This window comes from Tenrec ecaudatus, chromosome 1, assembly GCF_050624435.1.
Source record: "Tenrec ecaudatus isolate mTenEca1 chromosome 1, mTenEca1.hap1, whole genome shotgun sequence".
Classification (NCBI taxonomy): Eukaryota; Metazoa; Chordata; class Mammalia; order Afrosoricida; family Tenrecidae; genus Tenrec; species Tenrec ecaudatus.
In genome coordinates this window covers 224769366-224785817 of record NC_134530.1, presented here as the reverse complement: position 1 = coordinate 224785817, position 16452 = coordinate 224769366, and the positions used below count along the sequence as shown (strand labels likewise).

The 16452-nt window shown below is 55.8% G+C and overlaps 1 protein-coding gene across 2 annotated transcripts in view; it reads right to left on the bottom strand.

Annotated features, from left to right (window-relative positions):
- Positions 1-16107, bottom strand: part of RASSF5 (Ras association domain family member 5) — an 88041-nt gene extending 71934 nt beyond the window's left edge. Inside the window, exon 1 of one of the 2 annotated variants that reach the window (XM_075529541.1) lies at positions 15280-16107. In XM_075529541.1, coding sequence (XP_075385656.1) covers positions 15280-15742 — 463 coding nt within the window. In that variant the 5' untranslated portion in view covers positions 15743-16107. The remainder of the gene's footprint in view (positions 1-15279) is intronic. The other variant, XM_075529547.1, reaches the window with a different exon arrangement.
- Between the last annotated feature and the right edge of the window lie 345 nt (positions 16108-16452).

Sequence of the window (16452 nt, the reverse complement as noted above, 5' to 3'; positions counted from 1 at the left end):
CCCTCCTCCACTGACACGCAGGCAGGCAGCCCCTGGCCCTGGTGCAGTGGGAAAACAGGCAGCCAGGATGGGAGCCTGTCTAGATGACCTGGGGGTACCAGTTGCTAATGGCGCTCCTGGGGGCCTGAAATAACAGGAGCCCCCAGTGGAGGATCTGCCACCCGCCAAACATTAACTGCCTTATGTTCATGCTCATGTGTAAGCCTCATAACAGCATCTTGGATATGGGTCTCTTCACCCCCTTTCATACTGGGGATTAGTGAGGTGCCAAGGGGCCACTCACAGTCTCCCCTCTCAGGCAGCAGAAACCCTGGGTGGGTTTCTGGTCAACTCAACTGGTGCACAGTCATGATGGTGAATAGACTGTGTGCTGTCATGATGGTGAATAGACTTCAGCGGCAGACAAGGAAGAAAGGCTTGGTGTGCTACATCTAAAAAGCAGCCAACGGAAACCCTACGGATCATAGCAGTCCAATCTGTACCCCACCTTAGGGACGGGGAAGGACAGCGTCACGGACTTGGAGAGACCAAAGCTCAGAGGCATGACTCTAGGAGACCAGCCTGACCGCCACGAAGCAGTGGCTCCAGGCTCAAGACCTGTCTCAGATGCCACGCTCCAGGCTGCTCCTGGGTTCTGGGAGCGAAGCAAGGGAGCTATGGAGGAAGTCCTGGGTCCACGGTTCCCCATCTCCCTGGGGCACCCAGCTTCCACTCCGTTAAGTCCACACGCAAACTCAAGACCACAGAGCAGGGCAGCCATGGTGTAGTGTGTGCCCTGCAGGCCTGATGGATTTCGCGAGCTCTACGGAGGTCCTGGAGCTGACCGGCCAAGGAGGACGGAAATGATCTGTTGAATAATTCCCCAGGAGAGAGCAAGAAACACGGATGAACAGACACACACCCGATCGTTTAAACGGACGAAGAACTTGGTGTCCGGCTGCCTATCCGGTGAAGGTCACAGTACATTTTAGACTATTTTGAAGGATTAATTATTCAGGCTGGCTAATGAGTGTGTGCCTCCAAACGCGGCAGAGATCTGATGGAATTAAAGTCCCCACTTCTCAGGATGGTAAGGGGGCAAAGCAGGCTGTCGGGAGTTTGAGCAAATTAGATCCTTTCAACCGCTCAGTACCGCAAGGATGACCCAGCATGGGAATTATCAACATGGTTTGTTTTGGTTTTCTTTTTTTGCGTAGGAGGAAAACCCTTCATCAGAAAAGACTCTATTTTTCATAGTCACCTCCCCCTTTATACTCTGCACCTCAAACACCAGCCCCGGGGTGACTTTTCCTCCTCGCTCCACCCCTGAGACGCAGTGCTACAACGCACCCATGATAAGCCCACTAGAGACGGATGGGTGCACGAGACCACTAGGGGTACAAACGGTGGGGCGGGAGGGGTCCTAAGGAACGCATATGTGCACCAAAGATTTCCAGCTGCTCAAGAGAAGCCGCTGGAGGCCAGAGCGAGGCGGGGAGTCCGGGGGCCCTGTGCAGGGAGGCCCTGTACCACACAGCCTCATGAGTAAGTCGGTGAGTCCCTTGCCCATTCTCCCCCATGCAGGGATCTGGGGGGATAAACCAGGGTCACAAAAACAAGCAAGGCAATCTGAATGTTTTGAGTCTTTAGCAGGCGGCGAAGCTACAGAACTATGAGATGTTAGACAGATGACACAGCAGAAAGAACCCTGGGCGGGGGCTGGAAGCAGGTGCAGGGGGTCCCAGTCCCGGGCGCTGGTCCCATGGGGTCTTCTGCCAGCCGGCTTCCTTTCTCGGAAATGAAGGATAGGATGACCGGAGCTTTGGCCATCCCTGGGACTGCTAGTCTCGCCTTCTCCTCTCACCCCTCCTTATCCTTCTGGGGAGAAGTCTGCTCACACCCTACTTAGCACCCAGGGAAGGAAATGCAGGGCTGCCTGGCCTGCGGCTGGGGCTTCTGCCCTGCGGTCTCCCTCCATGACTGCTGCCCGTCACCTCCACAGTCAGACTATGCAGGTGACAGCTCTCGGCCGGTGAAGGCTGACTCAGCAGCTTGGCAAGACTTGGCGTCCTCCCCCCCAAGAGGCCCGTGTTCCACCCTGGTGAAGATGCCTGCTTGGCCCAAAGGCTCAGCCCGCAGACTGCTCAGGTCCACGCCCAGCACAAGGGCTCAGGGCAGGCTGGCCCCCTCCCTCCGGGCCTGGCAGGGTGGCAGCAACTGTACCCTGGTCCCTGGGGAGTCAGGAGGCTCCAGCAGGTGCCACAATGCTGCTGTCTCCTTGCCCATGAGACCAGCTCTCAGACAGAGGCCTGGGGACCCCAGCCCCCTGAGCGCCCCCAGCTGGAGTGGCCTGGACCTACCGCGAGCCAGCCGGGTCTCGCTCCTGAACGGCCACAGCACCTGGAGCTTTTCGGAAGCCGAGCGGCTCCGGGGAAGCCTGCGGAAGAGGCGCTGCAGTCGCTTGGTGACTGTTCCGAAGCAGGCAGCGGCTGCCTCCTCATCCCGGCCCTCCGTCATCCAGGCTGCGGATCAATAGCTGCTCCTGGGGCCCGGCATCAGGGAGGGGCTGACGTATGTACGGGGAGCCTCACTGCCCCAGGGGAGGCTCTGGGCCTGCTGTAGGAGGTTGAGGGGCGCCCAGGCTTTGGCCTAAATCAGCCCAGACCCTCTGTCCCCAAGAGCGAGTCACAGGCACCTGGGACTGTGCGGGGCACCGCAGTGCAGACTGACCGATGCCTCCTTGTTCCCAGCCCAGGTCCTCTCCCCTCCACCTCCCCCCAATGGAAAACTTTCTATTCCTGGGGCTTTTAGCTTGATAAGATAAAAATGCCCCCAGCAAACAGGCTGCAAGCAGAGCCTGCCTGAGCCTCGCTCCCCACAGCGCCTGCAAGTCTGAAAATCAATGTCTCCAAAGTTTCAACAGACGACAGGAGTGATCGGTTACCTCACACCACGCACCGGGCCCAGGAGCTCGTTAATGGATTTCTTTGGGGATGGTGGATTAATAATGCTTTACCAGCTTTATAGACTCCCCTGGGACCTCTGGGGCTAATTCACATCCTCCCCCACTAAGCGGAAGGCAGGGGCGGGGGCAGGGCGGGGCTGGCTGCAGCCTTCAACCACCCAGACTCACGAAGGCAGTGTTCCTTTAAGAGGGTCTGCTCATTTATCTGAGATGCCAAAGCCAGGTGCCTGAGCAGAGAGAGGAGACAGGCCCAGGGATGAGGCCCTACAGGGCATAAGAGGGGGAAAGGGGTAAGGCAGCACGGAGACCCTCACCCAAAGGGCACACATGTGGCTCTCTTGGCTTACAACGGGGGCTCCCAGGTCATCATCTCATTCTGACTCTTAGGAGGGGCCAACTCCTGGAGGCCCCCAGTCGTCCAAGCCAAAGGCACTAATCCTACCTCATGGACAGACAATTTGTTCCAAAATGAGATTATAACCATAGACACAGTGTTTAGGATAAACAGCACATCCACGGGGCCACCCTCCCACCCCCCCCAAAAAAAAAGGCAACTGTAAAGGTCTGCTGAGCAGAGCTTTCAGAGTACGCATTTTTCCCACTAGGGGAGCATCAAGCAGCTCACTGAGTGCACCCAGTGGCATCACCTGGGAAGATTCTCTCAGGTAACAGTGACGTTTTTGGGTAAAAGCAGTTTTGCTCAAACCTCGTGTTTTGCGATGGCTGAGTTAAAAGAACAGAGTGCGTCTGTGAGATTCTGTTTCCTGCTTGGCAAAAACATGCCGCAGAAACTGTTGTGATGTCGAACACAGCTAACAAGGAAAAACTCAAGTGTGTGAGTGGTTTTCTCGTTTCAAAAAGGTGACATGTTGATTGATGACAAGCCTCGTTCTGGGTGTCCATCAACTTCCCGAACAGAGGAAAATGTCAATTCATAGTGCATTTGGAGTTCATTCTACCAGCTCAGACTATTCATCAAGAGTTCTACTAGCAGGTTCTGAAAAGATTGTGTAACAGTGTGTAACAAAAAAGACCTGATTTGTGGCAGATGGGGCACTGGTTTTTCCACCACAACTATACACCTGCTCATGTACCCATCTCAGTGCGCCAGTTTTGGGCAAAACACAGCATACCTCTCTCACCCCATGCACCTGACTCACCTGACCTTGCTCAGTGTGACTTCTTTTTGTTTCTGCAAATGAAGAGGGACATGGAAGGACAGCGATTTGACGACACAGAAGAGGTGAAGAAAAACTTGAGGGAGGTGCTGCCAGCCATCCAAACAGGTGAGTTTGAAAAATGTTTCCAAGAATGGAATCGCAGATTTGACAAATGGATTTGTCGAATTAAGTGTCATGGAGATAACTTTGAAGGTGATAAGATTGTTTCGTAAAGAAATTTAAATACATAGCTTTGAAAAACAGATCTGTTTTGAAGGGGTGGGGAATACTCCCTCGTATTCTTTGTTTTTTTCTGAGCATCCTCGGCTGTGTGATTTATCCTTAACCGTCTTTTCCCTGTAGGAGTAGCGTCCCATTCCTTTAGAGGGAGGCCAATTAGACAATCGTCATTGGGTCTGGTGTATTAGAGACAGGCGACTTCTCTTCCCTGAACACCTTACGTTCATCTTTGAAAGGCCACTTTAGGCTTCTGCTGAACTAACAGCTTTAGCCCTTAAAGGTTTTGAGCTGTGTCATTCACGCAAACTATCTCATGAGCATTGGAGGCGTCACACACACTGAGACGAAGGACAGCGGGCCACCCTCTGGTGGTCTGGCACTTCTCTTTACGTTCTATGCTTGTTTACTGGAGGAACAAGTGCGAGGGAGTATAGATGTAGTATTTCATCAAAAGTATAATGAATCTCATGAGATGAATACATGAATATTACAAGTTTGTCTATTTTTCCCCCCAAACCATTTCATTAGGAGCGAATCCAGACGTCATACCGTTCCATAGTTCAATCACCACACAGTGTTGTACAATCGCTACCACAATCAGTTTCAAAACATTTTCCTCCTTCTTCAACTCTTTGATATCAGCCCCTGACCCCTCCCCCCCACACCCTCCGGGAGCCCTCATTCTACTTGCTGTTTCGCCTCAGTTTTTGACACCTGTGGATCGACTGAACACCACTACAGGCGCTGACAGGACACTGCTGCGCACATGAACGTGAACAAAGAGGAAGGAATGAAAATTTGCGATTTCCACGCAGACGCCCACCTTAGAGAGAACCCTGATTAAAAGTGCCATTTTAACAACCAGTTCCCCAAACTCAGCAAAAACTTGGATATCCGTTCTGCCCAACCAGTGTACACTGCTGTATCCCACTACCGTGTCCCGGTCCTGAGCCGTCACCTGGTCCCAACAGGCAAGGGCTGGGAGCGAAGGTCCCTTGTCCCACTCTGTTCCTCGCACACAGACCTGAGAGGGTCTGGGGACTCCGCCTGGCTGAGCACAGGCAAGGGGGAAGGGGGTGATTCCCATCCCAGGAGCTGCCCCCAGAGAGGCAACCAGAGCACAAGGATGTTGGGGTTTTTATTCAAGTCATGTATCATGGCGCACAACTCTTCCTAAAGGGCCTCAAAGACCCATTGATCTCCCCTCTCCTTTCTCTTGGTCCCAGATGACGCTGGCAAACCAGAGGTGGGGCTCTGGGAGGCTCTAGAATCCTCACTCCTGACCCTTCTGAAAACTGGATCAAGGTGTCTGTAGTAGGCATAGCCTGGGGAAGATCACACAGTGAGAGGCAGAGAAATGTTTCCAGTGACCCCTTGCTGCCCCTGTGACACCCATGCAGTGCACGCTGAAGGAGCCGTCGAAACAAGGCCCAAGACATTGATGGGTGTCACAGCACTGCAAGAATTGAGACTGTCACCCATCCTCACCTTGAAACACTCTGCTAATCTGAAGGCACCCCGGGTGTTCTTTCAAACACTCCGCTCTTGGAAGTGGGGCTGCGCAGATGGCCTGCACCACCCTTTCTCTTGAACCTCTCAGTTTGCAGCTGGGCCCTGCTATTCTCATCGAGTAATAAGACATCTCTGAGGTCCATTTTAAAAACACACAAACAATGTTTTTAGTTCCAGAAAGGACTTAACTGCTTCAACAGAAACCACAAAACCTCCAACTCCCATACAACTTGCTTGAAAAAACAAAAGAAAAACAACGTTCTGAAAGTCAGGAGGAAAAATAGGTACTGGTACTCAAAACAAAAAACAAACGCTCTCATTGCCACCAAGCAGGTTCCTACTCATAGTGAGCCTCCAGGAGAAGGATGACCTACCCCTGGGTGCTTCAAAGAATGAAGCTCTTCACGGGAGTTGAAAGCCTTGTCTTTCTTCCTTGGAGTGGCTGGTGGCTTCGAACCACTGCCCTGAAGTCAGCAGTCTGAGATAATTAAGGTTTATTGTGCCAACCTGGCTGATAAACACATGTGGGATTAATTGAAGGGCGGAGAGATAAATGGCTCGGTGAGCCTCACCTTTCTAGCTCTCGGGTCTCTTGTTCTGTGATGGTCGGGCCAGGGTGCAGCTGCCTGAGCCAGTTCCCTGCTTCAGCTGGCAAGGCTCACTTCCTGCAAGACATCCCCAAGGAGAAGCCGCATGTGCTTTGAGATGGCAGAGGACTTTATAGATTGGTGTCAGACATGTGGGCTAATGTTGGACTTGTGGGCTAGGACAGCACTGGGTTGGGATGCTTTCTTAATGTACACTTAGACCTCGATATAAAACTCTCTCTTGTACATATGAGTTTCTGTGGATTTGTTTCCCTAGCTTACCCAGACTAACATACAGTCCAAAGCATACATAACCCACTATGCCACCAGGTGAGGGTACCTCGGCTTAAATGAGAGCCTGACCTGCAGAAACAGCCACATCAAGCCAGGGAGTTGGAGGGGACAGGTCTCTCCGTGGTTGCTCTTCTTCCCAAGATCACGCCTCTGCCTGGGATCTGAGTCAAACGTCCATTCGGCAAACCTTAGTTTACCTTTCAGTCTGGATCACCGGATCCAGAGACCCAGCCTGCGAGCTTCACTCTGGACCCGGTCCATCCATGCCATATGAGCCGCGACAGTGGGCTCACAGCAGGGGGAGGTGTGGAGCAGGAAGAGGTCCCCCAAAGACATACTACCTGCCTTTCCACACACACCCCGGTAACAGGAGCAGCGGGTTGTGTGTGAAAAATACTTTTGGTTTTTCTGTTTGCTTTCTTTTACCTTGAAATCTAGAAAAGTTTGCCCTTTGTTTAGAGATCTGCGGGTGGACCCATGCGATGGAAGAACCGAAAACTAAGAAAGAACAGGCTGAAGTAGGGTCAATGGTCCATCCACGATGCAGGGACGCTGGTTCTCCCACGGCGCGTGGCTCACGGCCCCCTGGCTCACTTCCTCGTTTTCCCGGGACCTCTTTTTTCAGACGTTTCCATGTTCATTGGCAGAAGAGAGGGAGATGAAAACGGAAACTCCACTCACTCCTTCTGAGCGGAGTTGCTTCCGAGAGGCAAATGTGACGCTCTGATGGGTGTGCCTCCTCATCTATTTGGGGGCTGGGAATAAACCAGCCCACCTACCTCATAGCCCTGGTGGCACAGGGATTATGCATTTGGCTGAGATCCAAAAGGTCAGCAGTTCAAAACCACTAGTCTCTCTGTGGGAGCACAACGGGGCTTCCTACTCCCGTAAAAATTTGAAGTCTCAGAAGCCCACTGGGGACAGTTCTGCTCTGTCCTTTGGACTGGACTGGATGACAGTGAGTTTGGGGTTCGAACCACCTCAAGATGAGCGAGTCCGTGGGTGGAATAAACGGCTCTTGGTCACGAACCAAAATGTAGGAGATTTGAGTTCACCCAGAGGCACGTCAGAAAAAAGGCCTGGAGATGTAGTTCCCAAAACATTCCCCAAATCAGCCATGGAAACCGCTACCAAGCACAAGTGCATTCTGAACACACCTGAGGTCAGAGTGAACTGGAGATGCCGTGAAAGCCACGGTGTGACCTACTACATGCACGCACCAGGGAGCTGCCGGCCCCAGCGAGCCAGTACACCGCTTTCGACACAGGCACCTGGGACAGAAGGAACCTCTGTCCCCAGAGTTCCTCAGCCACTCTCCGCATCCCAGCAGGTTCAGAACGCCTACCCGTATATTCAACAAACACAGAGATGATGCTGCCGATCCAACCTTCAGTAGAAACAGGACGTAAAAGAACGAAACAAGCCGCAAACATTTCTCTTAGACCTGCCTCTCGGTAGCCCGCCCCTGAGCTCATGAAACCGTGGTCTGACTTCTTATGGGCAGTGGGTCTGTGTAAGCTGGTGTTCTGGCCGCATCAGCCGATAGCCACTGCAGAGTCAGCTTAAGACCTGCCCTGCCCTGCAAAGCTGTTTATTCAAGAAACAGGGAAGGGGAGCAGAGGTGGCGGGCAGGCCCTGTACTGAAGAGTAAACATGGCCCAGCTCCACATGGTCACGGGTGAGTGTCATGACACACAGCATTGAACAGGCTTCCAACATCCCCCTCCCTGCCAATGTCATGCCTTCCCCTCGAACAGGGCCAGGGCTGAAGGGGAGCACAGGGAACCTCGAGGGAGCCTGGCACCTGCTGAAGCTCCCAGGGGTCACCAGGCTCTGAGAGGCTCTCGGCTCCCCAATTTAGCCTGGATGGCGCACCCACTGCCAGGAGGCCAGGCATGTGCCTTAAGATGTCACGGGGACCTCTAAGGCTCTCCCATTTCCTTACCCAAAAGGCCAACGATGGCAATAGCGGCCTCCAATAATATCCAGATGCCCTGTTCTACACAAGTCCCAATCCCTGAGCCACAGGCAGGCTGAGAGAGGTCTTGCATGAACTTGGCCACTTGGGCCAGAGACCACCGGGCTCCCTGTACCCCTCTCTCCGCCCCACGTACATCGTGTCTTCTCAGCACAGAGTCCAAGGTTCTTTGGGGACCACCCAAATGTCACCATGGGTCACGCCAGTCTTGGCCTTGGGGCAGGTCCCACCTGTCACCAGGCCCCAGCTCTAATTTTCTTCCACTTAAACCAGTGCTCCTGAGGAACGAGCCTTCCGCCCAGGCTGACCTCAGCCCCTCAGCCTCCCCACTCTTCCCACAAAGCCTGAGGGCCAGCACCAATCCCTCCCCGCCCTGAGACCCAGCCCGGGAACACGTGGTGAGAAATCTGCCAACACTCTTAGGAAAAAAAAGCAAAAACCCTAAAGTGACTCAATGCAAAGTTATCTCCCAGTCAGGCTGGTCTTCTCCTCGCCCTGAGCGGGGCAGAAAGCAGCCTGTCCCACCCCAGGCCCGGGCTGGAATTAGTCCCGTGGGACGCAGCCGCAGAGCAGGGCTGTGCCAGCCCTCAGGGACAGGCTGGCCAGGGGAGCTCTGTCTGACTATTTCACATACCCCCACAGATCCTCACCTCCCCAAGACTGCTCAGCTCGACATTTCAAGAATGCGGACAGGAAGTCCAGAGATGTATTTACAGGTTCCTCACCAGCCTTAATAACTAACTCCCTGGGAGGGGCAAGTGTGACCAGCAGCTCCCACCCGTGGGGAAACTGAGGAATGTGGAGAGGGTGTGGGCAGCCCGTGAGAGCCCCAGGGGAGAGCACCCGAGGACCAAGAGCTGGCTGGCTCTGCCATCACTGTCTCACCCCAGGTGGGCACTTCTGACCCAGGTACTGGCAGGGGGGCCCAGAGGCAGAAGCTGCCTGGGGCCTGGGGTGTGCCTGCCCTCGGTGGCTGCGTGGAGTTTCCCCTGAGAGGTGGACTGGTGACACCTCTTCAGGAGCTTCCCTGACCTCTGACCTCATGGCACTATTTTGGGGATGCGTGAAGACGCACCCGGGCTCATCAGAGACGAGGCACTAGTGACAAGCCAGCCAAGAATCCCGACCGCGATCATGCTCAGACCTGGGCCGCCTTTCCGGTGGGCTCTGCCCATTCCCTGGGGCACAGTAAAGTCAAGTCACCAAGCAGGCAGCGGCGTGCTTCTCCCTGTCACTCCAGGCCTGGCAGCCAGGCCGGGTACAAGCCCACTCCCGGTGAACGCAAGGTGAAAAGCAGGCGGCCACAGACAGAAGCGGCAATGCTGAGGGGAGATGTCACTTGACTTCATCGCAGGCGAACAGGCACGGTCATTACCAAGTCTAATTAGGCTGGCAGACAAGTGGCATTAATCATTTTTGACTGTACCTGGGACGCCAGCCCCCCTGACTCCACAATCAGAAGATTCCATGCTCTGATGAATGGGGGGAGGGGTACCGAGCCTGCTCCTCTCGCTTTCATCCTGGAAGAAGACACAAACAAAAAGGGGAAGAAAGCGGGCGGGGGCGGGCAGTCTGGGGACTCACACAGCATTCCGGGCCCTTGTCCCCAAACAGAAACACTGCAGTAAGACCTTCCCCCCACCCCAAAAAATGATCCCATTTAGGGATGTTTTCTTGTTAGGAGGGAGATTCCACATCTTGAACAACACATCCATTTCAGTGTTTATTTTCCTAACCTCCCAAGTCAAACACGAGGCGGAAATCAATGAAAACCCTTGAGAACACTCACTTCCGTGCCGCTGGGCCCCCAGGAAGACTCAGAGGCCTCGGGACTGCACGGGACACTTTGCAAGAGGCCTGAGACTAAGACCTCTCTCTGCTTCCCAAACCAATTGCTGGAGTCAATCCGAACTCACGGGTGCAGTTCCATTTCCAGTTCAGACGCAGCAGGGTGGAAAGGATGCCCCCTAGGGTCTGCCCGGCCAGCCTTTAAGTTGCAGCCTAGAGCTCAAGAATCTGCACCACTCGGAGTCTGACCTCCTCTCCCACAGAAGAGTCCACCTCCCAGGAGCCTTGTCTGCACACAACTCCCGGCAGGGGTGGCTCTGAAGGAGCTGCTGGGTGTTCACACAGGCCCTGAGAGTTGGGCCAAAGCCAGCTGTGGTGCAGTGACAAGACAGGGCTGGAGAGGCTGGGCAGGGGGCCCAGTGGGAGGCACCAGCCCCTGCTGCCCCAGCATGGGCTCTCTGGCAAACCTGAGCACTCGGGCCACAGTTCAAGACCATCACAAGAGCAAGAGGTGGATTCAATGGGAAGCCCCAGGCTCCCTCTTGAGCCCTGCCATTCCAACCATGGAACACTGCATAGTTCCTGCAGCTTCGACTCTGACTCCAGGAGCCGGCCCGAGGGCTCTCCAGCAGCAAGCACACAGGAGCTGTGTAAGCCCTGTCCCCCAAGAATACTGGAGTTGGACGTCGGCTTCCCCCCTCACTGACCATTCCCTGGACACTAGACTGGCCTCTCAGTTGGTGGCGCAGGGGCATCACTCAAATTCCAGGAGCCGTGGCCCCAGCATTTCAAATCCAGTGAACCTTGTGGGGGTCACCCGGTTTCTCTGGGTCTCACAAGTTTCCCACCTTCATGCTTCTCGCTCGCTCGTTGTGGCGGGGAATACTTGATTTTCTCTTCTCCAGTATGCAGCTGCCTGGCTTTCACACAGGTCTGGCTGTGTCAGCAGGGTCACCCATGGTGGATGGCGTTCAGCGGAGCTTCCAGACTGAGACAGACTAGAAAGCCATGTGGGACGATCTCCTCCCGGAAATCAGTGATGAAAACTCTCTGCATCACAAAAGGCCATTGTTCAGAACGGGGCTGGAAGTTGGGCCGCCTGGTTGGCACTCAAAATACCCAGTGGCCCTCACAGCGACTGCTGCGAGGATGGGACAGGCCGAACAGCACTTCACTGGGATGGACCTGCGGTCACCATGTGCCAGCTACCTGACAGCAGCCAACAGCAAGGCGTTTAGTAAGGGTGAGGTAGGGTCTCGCTGTGGCATGGAATGGAAGGTCAGAGATCAGCTCTAGGTGCCTTCTACAGAAGAAAGGACCCATGACCTGCAAGGGACACCCCCTGAGAACAAAGCCAAAGGGCAGTCGTCGACGGGTTGATTGGGTTGTTGGCAATGTCCCTGTCTGTCCTGCATCACCACACACACACACACACACACACACACACACACACACACACAACCTCTCCACCACTGCATTCCTCTCTCTCTGGCCGCCACCATTCATCTACTCCTGGAAATTAGAATTAATGCTGAATCCTCCTGTGGGCCCCGCCAGTGTGAACAAGCTCTCTGCTCAAGATCTTGAAGCAGGGGTAAGTGGATGTCAGATGAACCTGCAGCCAAAAGGCAGGCAGGCAGGCAGGGGGAGGGCAGTTTGGTGAAAGCATTCCTGATGACAAGCCCCTTTTGCCAACACAGCTTTCACTCCGTGTCCGCCTCCTGCTCAGACAGACGTCATTCCCTTGCCCACTGCCCTTCTGTTTGCTGAGAGCCAATGCTTTCACCCGCCGCCGTTCCTTGAGACTCCACTCCGTGACTGGCACTGACAATATGAAGGTAAGGAGCTGGTAGCTTTCAAACTAACAAACAAATCCTCACTGCCACTGAGTCGATTTCTACTCACGGCGACCCTGCTGAACAGAGCAGAACTGCCCGCGTGGGTTTCCACGCTATCACTGTTGACTGGAGGAGAACACCACATCTTTCTCCCCTGAGGCAGTGGCAGGATTCAAACTGCTCACCTTGTGATTAGCAGCCCCACACATCACCCGCTCCCCCACCAGGGCGCCTCCCTGAGGGACTGGGAGGTTGCCCCTCGCTCACAGCGGCCTCTTCAGAGGGCATCAAGGCCGGAGGATCGTTTCTAAAGGAAACTTAGCAGAGAAACCTTGGCATCCTAAGCTGCTCCCAGCACTCACTGCTACCACCTTCACCCCCACCCCCACGCCCTTAGCTGTGGAGAGTTTGAAAACCATATTCACTGCTGGGAAAGGTGGTTCCAGGGGGCGTCACAAGCCCAGACAAGGCAAATTGTTACGCAACCGTCGGTCAGGAGGGGGCTCATAATAACAGCATTAACTATTTATATAGTATTTCCCATGCACTGCGCTAAGTGCTTCTTAGAACATCTGGTTCCTCTCCGTGCTCTTAGTCACTGCCCAGTGCTGCCTTTTAAAGGTTGTGCTGTGAAGGTCCCTGGGTGGCACTGGCGGTCTGCTCTAGGTTGGGCACCGGGAGGTTGGCGGTTTGAACCCACCTAGAAGCACCTCAACTGACGATCGCCATCCATAAGGGTTACCGCCAGTCTAATGCCACCGCCAGTGGGCTTTTCCAAATGGACACAAACATCAGGAAATAAACACCTGAACAATACACGCCAGATCATGGCCCCTGCTTTTCCAAACCAACCAACCCCGCCAGAGAGGTGGAACTTTATGAGATGACTGGTGGGTTCTACCTGCTGGCAGACGTCTCTGCACCCCTGTTGAGCTAGAGGAGCAGCGGGGGGTGGGAGGGGGGCGCATGGAAGCCCAGGAAAATGAGAGACTCTGCTCCAAATCAGAGCCATAGTCTGGGGACCTGGTTCTGACAGGTATGAGCACTAATGAACTGCTCAAGAGAACGATTCTAACATGGAATGAGGACCGCCACAGCTGATGGACGAGCCCCCTCAGACTCAGGGCGGACTCACTGCGTGCCGGAATAGAACCGCACTACCTATGTGGACTTCTAGGTGGCTGGGACCTTCTAGAAGCCGATGGCCAAGCCTCATTTCTTAGGTGTCTCTGGGTGGATGTGAACCACTAGCCTTCTGGCTATAACCACAAAGTATCATCCATATCCACACACAGGTACACCCCTGACACCCGGTACCCAGCAAACAAACAACGCAATAACAAAAAAATCAAAACCATGCTCAAAATCTCCAACAATTGACATAATCCCCCCAAAGACCGTAAAAACTAGACTCTCAGGGAAGCCTATTCCCCGGGATTGTGACACAGTAAATACCTTACAGTGAGGACACCGCCTCTCTTCCTGCCTGAAGAGAGGCTGTGTGGACAGAGTAAAGGACCCAGGACTCAGAGAAGGTGACAACTGCTGACAGGTCCAGGGACAAATTGCGTTTGGTTCTACTGAAGGCCAGGGTGACCAGGGGACAGCAGCCCTCCGCCCTCAACACCCAATCTCTATAGCATCTGCTCTTGCCTTCCTCTTCTTGATTCACGCTTCTGGTGGCAGAGCGAGCAGCCGCACCCACAGTCCCCTCATCTCCCGCCTCCCGCTTAACCCCTGGCTTTCAGTCTGGGCTCTGCTTGCCCGCAGCCTGCTGCAGTGGGAGGCCCTGTGATCAACTCCCGCTGTAGACTGTGGGAGAGCTTTCCTGCCGTGGAAGGAGCCGCTGAGGCAGGAATGGCGATGTGGGCCTGCAACCATGGGGAAGGGCCTCTTCAGAGAGGTGCAGACCAGAGACACTTCTAAGGTTGTTCCATGGTCCCATGCTTTGGGTATTTACAATGCCTATTTAAACAGATAATCACCTGGCTCTTAGAGACCCTCTGCTACACATGGCAACAACAAATGGTGTGGGGGAGGGTGGCACCCATGAAAGGCACCTAACTCTGTTGTTGTCTCCTGCTATGGAATCGATTCCAACTACAGGAGGAAAATAAGAATAGGGCCTCGGTAAGTCTGTGGGTTCCCTTTCTGGAAGAGCAAAACTTGGGGTGCCAAGTGTTTTACAGTCTGGCTGTGAGGAAAGCCTGGCTCAGGAGGCTGGAGGGGCCTGGGAGCTGGGAGGAAGCGACCCCGAAGGGAGTTGGGTAATTTTAGAGTGTGGGGACTGGTGTGAGGGAGAGGAGGCTGCAGGGCACAGTCAAACACAGGGGCAGAGTCCAAAGGTTTGAAGGGACAGAGGCAGAAGGCAGGAAGGGGCATGGGGCCAGGTGACCTCAAGCTCTCTCCAACCTCTGGGCCCCTTTCCATCGTGAGCCCAGGCAGGGGAGGCCATCCATGTCTCCTCCCTGTCCCAGGAGGCCCAGTGCTATTGGTGGGAGCAAACAAGCCATTTTCCCATTAACCTTACCAAGCAAGGGCCAAATGGTCTTCTCAACACTACTCTCACAAGCTCACCCCGACGGGTCATACAGTGAGAACCCGCAACAAAAATAAGAGGCGACGGGATGACCTTGCAGACATTAACCCCACCGCAGGCGGGAGAAGGGGGATGTTCAGGGGAGGCGTGCGTCTGCCAGGGGAGGAGTATTTGTAAAACACCGCAAAACCATCGCAGGCAATGGGCAGTGCCTGACCTAAAGGATTCTGGGCAGCGAAGCAGAGTGCCACCGGGGATTAGGTCCCTTAGGCCAAGTCAAGTCTCCTCTGGAGCCTGACAGGGCAGGGGTCGCCTCTCTCGCCGCGCCAGCTTCCTCTGGCCCCCCCGCACTGCGGTCTTCTCGCCGTCGCCACCACCCCGCACGTGCCCTGCCCTTACACTCACTAGCGCAGCGCAGCGCCTGCCGCAGCACCTCTCGTCCGCACAGGTCGCACCAGCCCGGGCCGCTCCGCAGCGCCAATTCGGCAAAGCAGTGGCCCTCGCCACTCTCCGCCGGGACGCGAGGATCCTGAGGCTGCTCGAAGATGCTCCGCACGTCTCGGGGTCGGGGCGCCCCAGGCCGCCGCCGCAACCTCTGCTGCAGACCAGGCCGGAGAGGGCGAGGGGCTCTGGAGGCCCGGGTTTGGGGGTCCGGGTCCCCCCGCGCAGCCCTCCGGCCGCCGCGCCCCTCGTGCGCCCCGGGCGCAGCGGAGAAGGGCGCTGGGGTGCAGCGGCGGGAGGACCTGACGGAGGGCGGCGGCGGCAGCTCAGGGCTGCCCAGGCTCTGTAGATAGCGTGGCGGTTCTGGGTCCAGTCGCAGAGGGTACGGGCGCTGCCCTATGGCCGGGGACGCCATGGCCATGCCTGGCTAGAGGCGGCGGCGGCTGAGGCTGCTCTGGCTGTGGCGCCGCTCCCGAGCAAACCCCGAGAGAAGGGGCGGTCCCGTTCGGGCGCGCCTTTAAAGGAACCGCAGCCGGCAGGGCGGGGCGACTTCGGGGAGGCAGGAAGGACGGGCCCTGGAGACCCCCGAGGGATCCAGGGGTAGGATTGGCTGGGGGTGCCCGGGGTGCCCGGGGCGCCTGAGCGAGAGTGGACTTGGGGGCTACTGGGGCCAGCCGAGGGGCTTCGTAAGGCTAAGGCTCTGCACAGTACACCTCGGGAGCAGCCTGCTGGAGGGTCCCTAGTCCACCGCTTCCCCCGACACCAGATCCACTGCGCCCCCACCCCAAGTACTCTCAGGTAGAGAAAGACTCCGAACCCGAGGAGGTGCGGTCAGGGAGGGAGGCGACCAACTAGCTGTTCGCCCGCCCCCTTCCACCGTTGCGTGCTGGAAGAAGGGGTGTGCCCGCTGGCCAATTCGCTGGCCCCCTCCCGCCGCCCCCTCCGGGGCGGAGCCGGACCTCTGTGGGGGCGAGCGTGGGTCGGGAATGCCCAGGCTCGCGCTCTGCCGCAGCGCCGAGTCCCGTGATGCGGAGGGACGCGCGCGCCGCGCCAGGACGCTCCGGATGCGGCCCCGAGATGGGAAGCCGCCTCCGCCTCTGGGACGTCTGTCGCAGGCCACTTTCACTCTGA